Raw genomic sequence first — 16,180 nt, forward strand, 5'->3', positions numbered from 1 at the left:
ACAACTCCAATTCATATGAGACAAATTTCGTTAAAACAGAGTGAACAGCAAGGGTGGCAATTTGAAAACTGAAGGTTGCTTTTGTAGAACCTCCAGGGGACCTTCAAGAATGTTCCCAGATGTTTCCCTAAAGGTTATTTAAAAAAAACAAAACAAACAAACAAACTTAGGGGAACCTCCAGGAAAAGCTTCCTAAAGGTTTTCCTCTAGAATGTTTTCACATTTTGGAGAACATTCTAATTGAGCAAGGTTGCGCTTTGCTGGGTGAAAGTGTGAAAATTTTACAATTTTTCCAAGTGCGCTCGAGAGCATATCTAGTTTTAGGAAAGTGACAGGAGCAACTAAAATCTAACGAGTTCTGCCTTAGAGAGGTAGTTTTTGCACCTTGCTTACAAACAGACGAGACGACACCTGTTACATACCGGAGCCAGCTTTGTTTTTGTTTTTGTTTTACTTACTTTTGCACTCCGTTTTTAAATAGTTGAGAAATCCGTCACATCCTTTTCACCAGGGGGCGCTGTGGCCCGGCTATCCACTGGAAGGTCTCGTTCCTCATTTTCACCCCGGCAGCCAGCGGCTTTCACATCCGGGCGGCTCTCTTGCGCCTCTTCAATCGCAATCCGCGTCCCTTCCCTGCACTCTCGACTAGGGGAGGTCCGCAGGTGCAGAAGAATCCCCTTGAATCGTGGGGTCTCCGTGAGCGTGTGGCACCGGGCCTCCGAGACGCTGCTTACCCCGCACAGCCGATCGCACATGACGCTGTCTCCGCCGATGGTGGTGCACGGCGCCGAGCGCTCCCCGTCGGTGCGACATCCTCGCGCTCAAGTAGCATCGCAGGCTACCGTTAGCTAACATCATCGATCTCTCCGCTACTCCACCCCCTCCTCTCCCCGAGATCGATCCCCGCTGTCGATCCATCACATCGGTTTTCGGTTGATAGCGAACACTGGCCCACGGTGGGCACCCCTCATTCCCGGACCAGCGCAGGAAGGCCGCCTGTTTCTCCTCGGATTTGGGGCCCGCAAAGAGCAACGTTAGCCTCGGAGTTTAGACCCGTAATTTTTAGACCACCGACCTCCTTTCCAGCCCCCTCTGTGGCCTTTCAGGGGTCCGGTTCTTCTCTACCTCAGTGCCCCGATGCTTCCCCGTCCCTGTGTGTAACCTCAGCTGCTAATCACTCCAAGATCCACCACCCCCTCCCCGTCTCTGCTCCTTCTGTTAACCCCACCAAGGAGTGCTGCTCGGCGGGCAGTGACTGCGGCTTTTCCCGGCGGACATCCCTGGTTTTCTCATCATTCCTGCCTCCACTTTTCTGACTCTGGTTGCTTTTCTCTGCACGATAGCTGGCTGGCCAGCTCCGCTTTACACCCACACACGTTATCCCCATTCATACAACCCCGCCACCCCACCCCCCCATTTTAGTCTGCCATCCACATCCCAGCAGATCTCCGTGACAGGCGCCCCACGGCACCCGAGCCACGGGTCTCGCCATGCCGGGTCCGGTGGCCGGTAGCAAAGCCCGTGTGTACGCAGACGTCAACACGCTGAAGACCCGCGAGTACTGGGACTACGAGGCCCACGTACCCAACTGGAAGTGAGGACATTTCTGATTACTGCAGCGTGCATGATAATCGTATGATAAGGGATTTCTGTGGAGGGGAAATATGGCAGATGGGCGTCTATTATTATACATTTAGCTGTGAGGGTGTGATGACACCATGTCTCCCGACCTTCAAGCCTGCTGTTCTTCACTGTCTGACACTTTCCTCCTCCTTACCTCCATCTTTCACCTATCCAGCCTGACTTGTATAACATTTTGGCTTGGTATCAGAACCAGAAGTCAGCGGGTAGAACATTTAGAATCAGCTTATAGACTGGCTTAATTGTATGTATCTGGAAAAAAATTCCTCTCTCCTCATATTCCTGTTTTTCTGGCTGTCCCTATAGCAACCAGGAGGACTACCAGCTGGTTCGAAAGCTGGGCAGAGGGAAGTACAGCGAAGTGTTCGAGGCTATCAACATCACCAACAATGAGAAGGTGGTGGTCAAAATCCTGAAGGTGAGCAGATTGATTGGGACAGCACTGCCATCATGGGCATTTTTATTACATTTTAAAGAATAACTATTATTTAATAATATTTTATTGCCAAATATATCTGCAATAGAGCCTTATACTTACCATACCACCAGTTGTGAAAAGCTATTATATAAATACACAGACTGTATATAAAAGGTGGGAGAATTCTGTGTAATTGTGTATGCATTCGCCTATGCTAAAGATCCTGAGTTTGATCCCAACAGGAAATAAAAATCTCTTGGGCATTGCATTAAGTCAGATATGTGGATCTACCTGCTGTAGTGAGCCCTTGTGAATATGGGAGTAGCTAAAAGTAGCTTTTAGTACTTAAATACTACAATTTCAACAAAACTCAGGGATAAACTTGTTATAGCACATTTAAATCCATATCAGAGCATTCCATTAAAATGCTCCTAAATCAACAGCACAAATGAGGGTGAGAGAGCTGTTGGCTACAGCTCTTTGCATTGAGGTGCATTTCACCCCTATATAGTTGTTATGAAAATGGATTTTAGCTCTTGAGAACAAAACAGTCTCCTGTAGCACAAAGCAAACATCCTTATTTTTGCTGTAAAGTTTGGTAATTTAACATGGAAGCCTTTTGGGATCGATTTACTTCTGGAACAGGCCTCAAGTGGCCATTTAAGGAACTGCAGTTTTTGGCCGTGGAGATTTCAGCTTCAATTAATGTGAATTTTAAGAAAACCTCAAAGCAGAGTTTGACCAGCTGATGATGTATGACTGCATACATAATTGTTAAATTAATGAATAATGAAGACATAGCTTTTTTTAGTCTTGAGTATTTCCTGAATAATTAGTCTTTTGCTAGGCTAGGCAGGTTATTCCAAACATCCCTTTGCCTGAGTACATTTTCCACCTCCTCCTGGAAGATCTTGAGGCGCTCCCAGACCAGATGAGATGTCTAGTTTCTCCAGCGAGTTTTAGGTCAGTTGTGCGTGCCCTGAAAACCACCAAAGGAAGGCACCTACCACACTTGGGGGGGGGGGGGGGACTCTTCCCCCATCATTTTGCAGTAGAGAAACCTGGCCTCAGTCGTGGTGTTGCTGACTCTCATCCCAGCTGCTTAAATGAACCCAAAGACATAATTCTTAAAATTCTGGCAGCGTGAAGGGATTATTTTTTGTCTTAAACCCTGCTAATGCGCTGAGACCGTGTAAGCTGAAAATAGATGCACCTTAGCTTTCCAGTTTTCCTGCATTTGTCAAGTTTAGATTACATGTTTGTTGAATTAGTGATTAAAAAAACTCCAACATCAGAGTCCAAAGTTTTTTCCTGACAAACATTTTGCCAGATGGAAAAAAACAAACAAACTTGGGCCGCTCTGCCCGATCGCCTAAACAGCTAGCGGGCCAGTGATGGCAGCTCTGGGTCACTCAATCACTGCTGATCTGGAGCTAATTGCAGCCCTGCAGTTAAGCCAGCGAGCAAAGCCCCTTGCTGCTTTTGGAAAATCCCAGATGAAGATTAACGAAGTTGGTTCCAGCAGGATGATGACGTGTGGTTACTGTGCTGCAGAGAACTGCCAAACATTTGCATCACATCAGTAATAAATATAACTAATAATAAAGGCAAATATGGGAAATAACCAAACTCCTTAAATTAGGTGCTGACACAAAGCTCCATTTGTAAGACGTAGGTGGTGCGAACACTACAACCGGCTTGGATTGACTGGCTCTATTACTGCTGCCTCACTACTGGTGGATTAAGCTAATTGAGTACACAACATTCACATATCCAAGTCATTTGAGCCCTTCTTAAAAACAGCCAGTAGAGTCTTCTTTTTCTGCTCGGATCACAGCATAAATATCTAGATTTTTAGCTGTAGACCCTGCGTTTGATTCGTTTTTGTCTTGTCACAGTTAGTAGTCACTATTTAACATGGTTACTAAACAACTATATGACTAAGTGCAAGAGGTCTAACCGCTAAAAAAAATTGAGTGATGCCTGTGACAGATGAGGATTAGCTGACAGTCACTTAAATGGAAACCTCAGACTGAGTGAAGCTAAGAGATGCTGAAGAATGCAGCAGCAGCGACAGTGCAAGCAGAGTCAGCAGATATGAGGCGGGAGTGAGAAGAAGCAGCAGGGCAGCAAACCTTTCAGATTTGACATCTTTTCCTCTGCTGTTTTTCATTTATTCTGAGACTGCTCTGTTAAATCTTTTTATTAAATCTGGCTGTTTTGTTTTTCATGCTTGTTTTAGCCTGTCAAGAAGAAGAAGATCAAGCGAGAGATCAAAATCCTGGAGAACTTGCGAGGAGGGACCAATATCATCCGTCTGGTGGACACAGTGAAAGACCCAGTGGTAGGCTTGCTAATAGCATGTTTATGTTTTTATGAAGTGTCAAAATGAATCGAGATGTAAACCTAGGGCTAGAGTATGAGCAGCCACAATGTCAGCCAGAGATGCAGCTACTAGATTAAAGCTCCGTCTTTCTGCCTTCTTTGTTTCCCCGTCATTCTCTCAAGAAAACAAACTGTCCCAAGCTCACAGCATTGTGAATAATTACATTTATATTAGGTCTTTGATTTAATGTCAGCCAAATAAGGGATGCGCCATTCTCACTGTTACTTTCCCCCAGATTAAAATGAGTAAACCGGGTTGACTGGAACCATTTCTTTTAAGCTACAAGTTGGTGTCAGTTTAGAGGCTGCAGTGTTTACCATGAATACTTCCAAGGCAGCCATGTTGTTCTTCCCATTGTATGTTTGGAAAATTGCTGCACTTCTTGGTGAATTGCATTTGCTGACTGTCGGTGAGTGGAGAAGTGTGAACCTAATGGTACAAAAAGATTTTGTAGTATGTTTCAGCTCCATAGGTATTCACACTGTTGTTTTATTATTATTACAGCCAGTTCCCTCTTGTTTTGTTTTCTTTTGGGGCGGCGTTGAGCCAGAAGGAAGCAAATGCTAGCTGCTGTGGTTAGAAATATGCAACTGTAGGTTTTCTGGTTGCATCACACAGAAATGCATGTAAAGGATGATTTGCTTCGCCTCATAAGTGCACTAGCACCACTGACGAGGTGAAGACGTTCAGTTTGGTGACAAAAATGATCTAAAGCGAGGCTGTTGTGGCGTTTCATTTGCCTCTGAAGACGGATGGTTGAGCTGGGAGTGACTTTACTCTCAAACTGTATTCCAGTAGTGAAGTTGGAAAATCAAGGAAAACATGATTTGCTTTGCTCCTTAGTGAGGTCGAGCTCTTTGTGCGTCAGTAGAAATACAACACAGGGCTCTTTTTGTGCTTAAAAAGGTGCTGCAGCACATTCACGGATAGTGCCTGATCAATGCTCTGCGTACGGCTCATTTAGCGAGTCACAAATGTGCTGCTCTGACTCGAAATCCTACTTCAGGGGCATTGCAGTTGAAAACTGGGAAGTTACACTTCAGCTGGAACTCTATCATGCTAAATTCTGTACATCAGTCTAATGAAAACTTATGAGTTATAAAACAAAATAATTAAATAACCTCCATGCAGTCGTCATAAAGGGCCATCGTCATAGCAAGCTTGTTTGCCTGCTGCTGTAAAGTTGGATATTTTAACACGGCCAGCTGTGTGAAATCATTGCTTCTCTTTTGTTTTTGCCTCAAGTGGCCATTTGAGGAACTGCAACTTTTCTTTTTAGCACCTGGATCGCTGGTTTATTGTGGCATTGTGTGCTCACCTGAGCATTTGTTTGTTCGCATGACAAATACTGCAGGAAGCCCCTTACGACATCGTTGTCTTTAGCAAATGATAGACTCTGTGTCGGCACGAGAAACAAAGTAATCTTATAATTCCAGTTTTGCTGTAATTACCGTGTGATTGTTTTGGCTCTCAGCTTCCCATCGGACCTAAAATTTGTGGCGTTTTAATTTTTGTTTTGTAGTCAACAGAAGTTACAGGAGTTTTATCATTTGACCACTTATTTGTTTCTATATTCTGTGTTTTCAATCTGAAATCCACCGCGACGACCAGACTGGATATCTCCGTTTTACAATTTTCTGAGCTGGGACACATCAACCGACCAGGAAGGAAGGATATTTTTAGGCAGTGGAAATGCTCTGACTAAGCCAGGAGGCCTTGTTCCAGTGCAGCGGTGGGAACCCTGCGGGGTCCTTTGTCTGTTTGTTCCTGTGAACTTCATTGGGTTAGAAAATGATCATTGTATGCACAGCTTTTTGAGTGCACGGCTGAGTATCAGGGATGATTCAAATGGTTGTATCGTTCGTCCCGTTTGGGTTGAAATCACACGGTGGGGGCTGCCAAATCACTGGTTTATCAGGTGATTGAATCAGAAATAAGCGTATTCCTGATTTATATATTTCTCTCTCTGTGGTGTTAATTGTTTGTTTTTCCTCCTGATTTCTCTCCACACCCTTCTCATGCTCTCTGTGGTGGCTGTATAGTCCAGAACGCCAGCACTCGTCTTTGAATGCATCAATAACACAGACTTCAAGGTACAATCCTCGCCTCTTTCCTTCATTGCTCGGTGCCAAGTCTCTCATAGTTGCAATCAGTAAGGCTGAAAGAGCAGCAAACCTCAGTGCTTATTTGTGTTATTTTTCTCCCCCTGCAGGAGTTGTACCAGAAGTTGACAGATTACGATATCCGTTTCTATATGTATGAACTACTGAAGGTGAGACATCTCAGCTTTAGCAAACGTCGTAGTTTTGTTTTGGATGCTTACATTATTCTACTTTACAGAAACAAAATAATTTCACAAAAACCAAAAACTACCAGTGTCAGTATTGTTAGCCCCCTCGTCTCCTGACCAGTTCTGATGGTATTCTGGCACGGCCCTTGGGCTTCAGTTCACCCCGCAGATTTCAAGTCAGGACTTTGTGCAGGCCAGTCAGTAACGGTCACTTTGGTCTTCTAGAAGTCGTTTTTCATCAGGAGCTACATATGTTTTGGGTTGCTGTTGTGTAGGAAGACAAAGCGATGACCCAGACCCAGTTTCACTCCTGACTGCTTGAGGTTTTCTTTGAAAATCTTCACAGATCCTTCTTCCTTTTCTTGATTACTTCCACCTCGATGAGATTCCCGGTTCCAGACTCGCCAACCTCCGCTGTGGGGACGGTGCTTTTCCTCCAAATATAAGCAGTGTCTCTCTGCAGTATATATAAACTTTCTTTAGGTCATTAAAGTTTTAAACTGTTTACAAATTTGATGATTAACCTAATTTTACAAGCTTTGAGTATTACCAATTTAAAGGACGTCATTTCGCAGCAGTGTGTTTTGTTATGGCTTAATGAAAAGGTCTGTTTTTCAGGGGGCTAATAATATTGTCTATAATATTTCTGTTATAGAAATAATTAATGCTGTCTAAAGAAAACTAGTGAGTTTAGAAATGCTATCTTGAAAATCTGTTCTGTTTACCAAAAAAAGAAGCACTTTAATACCTTTTTATGTTGGTGTGTATGTGTGTGTGTGTGTCAGGCTCTGGACTACTGTCACAGTATGGGAATCATGCATCGTGATGTCAAACCTCACAATGTGATGATCGACCACCAGTTGAGAAAGGTAGGCAGTGCTCTGTGTAGTCTTATTTTGTTCTCCCCTCACACCCCCACACTCACCCTCCCTCACTGGTTATTTTCACCACGGCTTTTCATTCCCATCTTTTGTTATCTCTCTCTTTTTTTTCTTTCTTTTTTTTCCCATTTTGAAAAGCAGTTGTTATTGCATTAGCGTGGGCTTTCAAATACGCAGCGTCCCTGCGCGAGTGCATTAGGCATGAGAACCTTAAAATAAACACAGATGTAATTTCCATCTACGTAAATGTCAGGCTCACTGCACACTGTTGGTGCATTTTCATTAGCTATTAGAATCAGATAATTAAAGCGTTTATGATCATCAGTCTGCGGATGCCTCAGGTCACTTTTTATAGGTTATGATGTTACTTAAAAAAAACAAGACCTTTCCAACTCTCTCGGTTACTTCTGACAGCATGTAGTCCTACGTGTATGTGAAGGACTATGGATCTATTTGCTGTCGAGAGTCGCTTGCTCCCGAGTGCCGAGAAAGGCACTCCGTCTCTCTCGTCTCTCTTCCACTTCCAGCGGGAGGAGTGAGCAACACTAACAGAAAGGAAATCCACTAATCAGCACAGCACAAACACCACAACAAATCAAAAACTGGTCTGCTTTAACTGCTCACAGCTTTAGTGACTTAAGGTTAGGCAGCTCGCTGCCACACTGGTTATAGATTATTTTAAATACATGAAGATAGATACTTTGATCCCACCGGGAAAATAATTGTTTAAAAGCAGCAGGATAAATAATTCTATATGAATTATGAGGATAAGTAACAGAATGCACCTGAGTGGTCATCAGCAAATAGGAGCGCTTCTATTAAAACAGACATTTTTTGCAGTGTGCTGGTCTGGAGCATTCGGGTGTATGAATGCACCTGCAACCCACAGGCTACATCTCAGTCTACAGGCCTCAGTCAGCATATTAAAGGTTAAAGTTCATGACAGGACAATTAGACAAACATTGAATCAGGTGTGGCTTGTTTGGAAGTGTTACCAGGAGAGAGTACGGTGGCCCTGAGAGGTCAAACAGACTGCAACATAAGAAGACACCAGCAAATAGAAAAATTGTAAAAGCTCACAAACCTCTGGGGACCAAATAACGTTACAGAACAGTGGCGGAAGTGGAATGCTAACAGTAAACAGCTAATGGCAAACATGTATGTACAGTATTATATGAATATGTGATTCAAAGGGTTAGGGTTAGCATCTATTCTCATTCACAGCACGGTTGAACCTTCTGCTTTGAGTCTTTTTTGTTTCTGTCACTTCTGCCGCTGGACCGTCAAGTTATTGTGTCCCGAGAAACACTTTCTGTTGTGCTAAATTCAACTTTTGTTGTGTTTCGTGTGCTTTCGCAGTGTTTGTCTATTTTCTGGTGGTTTCTTAAGTCGCGGTATATTTGACGTCTCAGGGCCACTGTAGGAAAGGATGTTCTCTATGAAACAAGAACATCGCAGCATGGTTTAGGTCTGTAAAGTTGAATGTGAACAGATGAGATCGAAGTGAAAATGCTTGGTCACAACATACAGCAGCACATTTGGTGAAAACCAAAGACAGCAAGCATATCAGGACAAATACCGCATATGCACTTTGGCGACAGTGGGAGGGAAAAATGTGAAGCGATTTGTCAATTTGGCCCAAATTGGAATAGAATAATGATCTCGAGCACAGCAGGATTGCTGAAAAAGAAAAGAATCCAGGTGCTGCAGTGGTCCAGTCAAAGTCCAGACCTCAACCTGATTAAAATGCTGTGTCAGCACCTTAAGAGAGCCATGCATAAACAAATACCTGCAAATGCATTGAACCAACACTGAACGGAAGAAAAGGCCAAAATTCCTCCAAAGCGAGACTGATGAAGTCATCAAAATATTAAAATTCCTGTATGCTCAGAGCAAAGCCATATTTAACTCTGACACATTTGGCATTTACAAGCCTTCACCGGGAAGTTAAATACATTTAATGCCCCAGAAAGCCCGCTTTCTAATAATGTATTCACAATAGGAATCATTGACTAGTTTGATATTTTTCATTTTAAAGCCAGTAATATTTATATATCAGATAAGAAATTACATGTTTTATTTGTTTACATCATGGTTTTTTTGTGTGCTTTGTGTGAAAGCAGTAGCAGATCCTGTTTCCTGATTGAAAACAATTCGGTTTTTAATGTTGCAACTTATATAGGTCGAACTGCGATCTTGAGTTTACTCAGAAACAGCAGCGTCGCGGGAATAAAATCTGATGACAGAAGGGGGAAAAAATGGGTTGCTGCAGAAGTGACAGAAATCAAATTCATCAAAAAATGTTGCCAACAGTTAGCATAACAAAAATATCCAAAGGATGTCATCCTCTGTCAGTAAGACGTCTCAAAGGCACACAGGCAGTTCCAGCGGTGCCACAAGGAAATGAGCAGCAATGTGAAGCTGAAATGCAGAAATCTGCGTGCAGCAGACGAAAAGCCCACTTCCCCTTGAAACGTGGAGATGTTCGGAACAAGCAGAGTGTGGACTTGCAGCCAAAAAGCCTTTTCTCTGAACTGGCAACAAAGTGCTCAAACTCAGCTACACACACAAAGCTCGAGAGCACAAAAATGGCAGCAGGGAGTCAAAATTTGAAGTATTTGGTTTGAACAGACCACATTTTGTTCAGTGAGCTGGAGGGCACTTCAAGGACGAGTTTCTGCAGTGAAGTGAAGCTCAGTGGAGGCTATGCTGGGCAGAATAAGTTCTCTGTGGAAAGAAATTCAGACTGCAGGTTTATCTTTATTACAAGAAAAGAAAAACAGACCGTAAGATGTCCAGTAGGGGGCAGCAGGCTGATATAGATGTGACTTCACCCAATTTACCCTTAAATTGCATTAACAGGATGTGTCTCTGCTGTGTGTGTTTTTTAGCTACGTCTTATAGATTGGGGTTTGGCAGAGTTTTACCACCCGTCCCAGGAGTACAACGTCAGAGTGGCCTCACGATACTTCAAAGGCCCTGAACTCCTCGTGGACTACCAGGTAACACGCACACTGTTTTCTCACATGCAGATAATTGAGATGTCTGTTTTGTCCTCATCTGCAGTGCTGTTTGATGATTGTGTGTTCCAGATGTATGATTACAGTCTAGACATGTGGAGCCTGGGCTGCATGCTGGCCAGTATGATCTTTCAGAAAGAGCCCTTCTTCCACGGACAAGACAACTACGATCAGGTGCCTGTCACACGAATTTTTATACGAGATGAGACAAAAGAGTAAACATTAAAAACTGATTCCATGCACACTTGCGTTAAAAAACTCAGAGGGTCTGCCTCGGCTCATGGCACAAACACACAGCTGTTTGTGGTGTCCTTTTCTCAGCCAAAGGTACTTTTTGTAATTACTTTTTGTAAAATGTAATTAAACCTTTCACCACCAGGGGTCCTCATTTTACCAGAAGGTTTCAGTGCAGTTGCTCATTCTAACTTAACTTCTGTGGGGAACCTTTGTAGAGCCTACAATGTAACCTGTTTAATAGACAATGTAGTGAGATAGTGTCCTGATGTTTTCATATGTGGCACTAACTTATAAACCAATAAATGGCAGGGTTTGTCGCTGAAGCATAATTTGGCATAATAAATGCAGTAATTGGTCTGAGTTTCCCACAGTTTGGTAGCATAGACTATATATTAAAAGATGGAGGTAACCACTGTCTTAAAGCTTGTGTGTTACATTTTTTAATGTTTTGGAAGGTGTTAAAAGTCTGCTCTGACATGTATGCTCTTCCACTGTTGTTTTTTTCCAGCTGGTGCGGATTGCCAAAGTCCTGGGGACAGACGAGCTTTTCGGCTACCTGCGTAAATACCACATTGAGCTAGACCCACGCTTCAAGGACCTCCTAGGACAGTAAGTTCACTCGGCCTCTTGGATTCTCTTCATTTGAGAAGCGCTGTCAAGTTTATTTATACATTAAAATGACAGAGTTGACCAAATTGCTGTACATTAAAAGTATATTGCCTCAAGAAAAATTACATGAACATCTAGAGAAAGACAATCGATCAACTCATAAAAGACAATAAAATTAAATAAAACAACAAGGGAAATAAAATGAAAGCAAAACATTAAACAAATAAAATGTATTTGTCTATAAGGATGCTACACTTGATCCAAATGCCAAGAGGAATAAATGTCTTGTTAATAAAGATTTAAATGTGTGTACCATCTGAGCTGTACGGATATGGAGAGATGGATTATTCCATAGACCTGGTGCTAAGAGCAACTGGGTAGGTGACCTCAGAGTACTTACAGGTGTATGAATGTGATTTTCAAAGCTTTAAAAGTAAGCAATAAAATCTTAAAATCAATTCAAAAACGGAAAGGGAACCAATTAAGAGATGTTTGTGCTTTTTAATACCAGTAGAGAGGCAAGCTGCCGCATTCTGGACTAACTGCAACCAAAGATGACTGTTCGATACCAAAGGGAATTACAGTAGTGCAGGTGGGAAGTGATTGAAAACATCAATAACCTTTTCCAGGTCATTTTGCAAGAGATAAGGTTTTACTTTGGCAGTGACTCTGATTTGATAAAAGTAAATTATAGAGACAGTCCTTATTTGTTGATCCATTAAAAAAAAAAACTTATCAAAAATCATGCCCAGGTTTGTTTGTTTTTTTTATTACAGCAGCATGACAGTAATGAGCCGAATGACTCGGCGTGTCAGAAGAGTTGATTGAGGGGTGAAATTTACCAAAGCAAATAACCTCGGGCTTTCTTTCATTAAGATATAAGAAATTTATCATCACACAGAACTTAATGTTGCTAAGAAAGCTGAACTGATGCTCCCATGCATCTGCTTGTCAATTGAATGAGGATATATGCCTGGATGTTATTAGCAAAGCAGTGGAAAGAAAAATGATGTTTTCTAAAGGTCAAACTTAGAGGCAACATATACAATGAAAAAAGAAGGGGGCCCAGGATGCACCCTTGAGGCACTCCATAAGTGAAAGGTGCTGTTGTAGAAGAAGAATCTCCCACATGTACAGAGAAACTTCTATTCTTTATGATTTGAACCAAGTCAGAAGCATGCCTCCAAAAATGGAAACATGTTTGTCGTCATTTGCCTGCAGGCAGAGCAGGAAGCGCTGGGAACAGTTTGTGCAGACGGAGAATCAGCACTTGGTGAGCCCCGAAGCTCTGGACCTGCTGGACAAGCTGCTACGATACGATCACCAACAGAGACTGACCGCCACAGAGGCCATGGAGCACCCCTACTTCTGTAGGTTTTTTGGGTTTAATGACTCTAAATCAAAAGGAAATCTATTATTCTCAGAGATATTCTGGTTTTTAAACACGGTTCCCTTTCCCCTCGCTCCTGCAGACCCTGTAGTGAAGGAGCAGTCTTTGTCGAATTCTGACAGCAACATGGTTTCCAGTGGCAACACTACAGCGCGATGAAACACAGGTAACGGCTTAAAGAACATCATCAGAGCTCATCCGTGAGGAGTTGAAAGCACACACAGAAGTCCAAACAATAATCAGATGAAGTTTTCACGTGTGCTCAGATTTTAAGTTTAATTTTTCGCTGTAGAAAGAAGTTTTTTCCCACGCAGAGTGTACAGCAGATGTTAATGTTGTCACTTATTACGGAATCAAACTCAAAGTATTGTTAGTATTTCCGAGCTTTAAACGCTGCATGGTTGTACTGTTTACCACACTCCATATTATCCATTGTTGATCTACACACGTGTTTGTTGTTGCCACGGACGTTGCACGCTGTCGTTGTCGTGTCATTGTCATGAGACACAAACAAAATCACAGTTTAGTAACGCAACGTGCTTACAGGAAAGTAACAGTAATCTAATTACTTTTTTGCAATAGTAATCCCTTTATAAACTCACTGTGCTTTTACCGCCATATCCAAAATTAGCTGAAAATGGTGGATGCACACATTAAACGTGGCCAAAATCTTCAGTAATGAGGTAACAAGGAGTTTGCACAAGGATAATCCCCAGGAGCGAAAGGCTCAGGTTGGCTCTGTGTGATGTCAGTGTCTGAAAAAGGTGGACTAAAGCAACTCGTTTGGGGTGGAGGATGGCCTGAGGGCATGTAGTAGGCCTCAGAATCAGATAAATATGTAACTAATTAGGAATCGGTATTGTCTTACAAAGTGTTTCAGTCAAAAATTCAGATTCTCCTAATTGTCAGGTTTCATCCAGGTGTCTGCAAGAATGAATTTAAGTGTGAAAAGTCAAAGTTGATTATCAATAATGAGCATATCGTGATTTAATTTGGCATGCGGTGAGCTAATGGCATCCTCATAAAGCCTGCCAATCGTGAAGCTCCGTAAAGGTGCCTCATTTCCTTGTTGCTCAGAAACAGAAAGTGGAAGGCGACCGGTATTGGCGCTACAGCTGCCCGTCACGAATGAGCTAACTGCAGCGTGCTGTCAGTGTGGTTTTACAAACGATGAAATCCTCGTGTTACGGCTTTATTATCAGCACAACACCAGTGTTTATGTTTGTTATACATCGATAACTCCCTGATGATGTCTGTGTCTTCTGCTTTAAAGAAGCCTGGAAGCAAAACGTCCGTGAGTTGCTGCTTTAATTGATTCGACTCCTCTCACTCGTTCTTTGTCTCTCTTCACAGAAGCGGAAAAAGAAGTTTGTTACCTCAACTTTGTACCCGGTTGTGACAGTGACTTTGACAAGTGTACAGTGACAATGGATCAAAGTAACTCTGACCAGTTACACACTCACAGATACACACATCAGTGCAAGCACACCTCTACATGTACAAACACAGATGCAGACGTGTATACATAAACCCTCCTCCTCTGTATCAGTCTGTGATTGGCTTGTCCTGGTTCCCTGTCCAGCAGACCTGACCAGTGAGCTTGAAGCTGCTCCACCCCCTCCACCCATTGTCCCCCTCAGCTGGTCTCTGTCCTCACAGCTCAGTTTCATGTTGGCCAGTGAAGACAAACTACAATTCAGTCCCTCCTCCTCCTCTTTCTGTCCAGCCCTCCTTTATAGCGCCCCCCTCTTTGTTTGCATCAGCATGGAGAATGAACAGGAGCGTGAACCTGTACAGGTCCCGCCCCCGACCCTAACTTGTCTGTCTCCTTCCTGTTTTTTCCTCCCCACCCTCTTCCCCCTTCAGACAGACAGGCATCTTAGCACTACTCCAGATCTGAAAGTGGCATGGTGGACTCTCTCTAGATAGAATGATGATGACGATGATAATAATATTAATATTAATGAAAATTAAATGATTTTTATTTAGATGAACTGCACGCGTTGTGAGTGATTTTTACTGCTCATTTGTTTTGATATGGGGTGACATTTATTATGATTATTTTATATTTTGGTTAATAAAGGAAAATGGGTTGAGTTAAAGGGTTCCAGTTTACCTAAAATACACAAGATGGCCTTTAACCAAAGATATTTGGGTATTAAAACAACATGTGGTGAACAAAAACTGTGTAGTGCATTTAGTTTTGATGGATAAAAGCCAATATTAAGGTATTTTAAAGTTACTTTAGCTCGGGATGATGAACTCATTTTGCACTGTGGGTCATACAAAGCCCTCTTTGATGTCAAATAATTGCCAATTGATTAGATTTAATGAAATTTAGTGTTTTTCATTTGACAAAATTACACGGAAAATATACATGCAATCAAATTACTTCCGAGTCAGCATTTTGGGCCAACTTTCAGGTAACGCCCAGACTCTCTGTCCAGCCGCCGCCTCCAGCTCTTCTCAGGGAGGAAACCTTTCCTGATGAAGGGAAACAAGGAGAAAAGGCTTAGTGATCCCAAATTACACAAGAACTGGACTGTAAATCGGTGACAACAGGTCTTATGGAGCGATGTGCTGTATTTCCATATAGGTTTCCAATTTTCCCAGCAAAATATAAAGAAATGAGGGATAGCTCCAAAGTTTTGCACAGTGCTATATGTAGTCCCATTGTTACCGTTTAGCTGATGAGGGGGTATGAGCCTTAATCTTTTGCAGCCTGGTCACTAACTTGTCCTCTGCTGTTTGGTGTTGTCCGTGAAAGTGTGCGCATTTCTCTGTGTAAAAAAACAAAAAAAGTGGCAGAAAGTAAAACCAGTACAAGCTGAAAAATACATAAGTATTCAAAGCATCGAGGAGGACTGCAGTGGCATGGTAAATATTTGCATATTCAACACGTTTGACATTGCAGTCACTCACTCACCATCACAAATCTGAAACACTGTTATTGTTCTTTTCAATACTGTGCTAATAAATTGGTTTGATTAGCCAGCAGAACCCTGATATTGCTTCAAATTCACATGACTTTGTCATAGTTAAAACACATGCTCCTGGAATATGTTTGCTGCCTGTATCTGGAGGGCTGCAGGGAGTTATGACTTGCAAATTATGCAAATCTCAATTTGGTGCCCAAAACAGGAAAAGTCACAAATTTCCTGCATGTTACAAGATAACAGGGAGACAAAATTTTCTTCTTCTGTTCCTCATCTGTTGGTGTTCACTATATAACATTTTTGAAAACATAACATCAAAAGGTTCTGAGAATCTGGAAAAATCAGGAAGACTTTCAGAAATTACAGTTCATC

The 16,180-nt window shown here is 42.4% G+C and overlaps 1 protein-coding gene across 1 annotated transcript; it reads left to right on the plus strand.

Annotated features, from left to right (window-relative positions):
- The first annotated feature begins 514 nt into the window (after positions 1-514).
- On the plus strand, positions 515-15,038 carry csnk2a2b (casein kinase 2, alpha prime polypeptide b). Its single transcript, XM_005751518.2, has 12 exons — positions 515-1,594; positions 1,948-2,059; positions 4,302-4,403; positions 6,488-6,538; positions 6,658-6,717; positions 7,521-7,604; positions 10,508-10,618; positions 10,709-10,810; positions 11,382-11,482; positions 12,704-12,852; positions 12,955-13,038; positions 14,226-15,038. Exons 1-11 carry the CDS (start codon positions 1,491-1,493, stop codon positions 13,029-13,031), a joined length of 1,053 nt encoding a protein of 350 aa, XP_005751575.1. The 5' UTR covers positions 515-1,490; the 3' UTR covers positions 13,032-13,038; positions 14,226-15,038.
- The last annotated feature ends 1,142 nt before the right edge of the window (positions 15,039-16,180 follow it).

The sequence above is a fragment of the Pundamilia nyererei genome, unplaced genomic scaffold (genome assembly GCF_000239375.1).
Source record: "Pundamilia nyererei isolate P.nyererei 1_Seehausen unplaced genomic scaffold, PunNye1.0 scaffold00314, whole genome shotgun sequence".
Lineage (NCBI taxonomy): Eukaryota > Metazoa > Chordata > Actinopteri > Cichliformes > Cichlidae > Pundamilia > Pundamilia nyererei.

Coding starts and splice junctions, on each gene's coding strand:
- csnk2a2b (XM_005751518.2), top strand. CDS start 1,491: ATGCCGGGTCCGGTGGCCGGTAGCAAAGCCCGTGTGTACGCAGACGTC. Junction 6,539..6,657: donor TCAATAACACAGACTTCAAG/GTACAATCCTCG, acceptor CTCCCCCTGCAG/GAGTTGTACCAGAAGTTGAC. Junction 10,619..10,708: donor AACTCCTCGTGGACTACCAG/GTAACACGCACA, acceptor TGTGTGTTCCAG/ATGTATGATTACAGTCTAGA.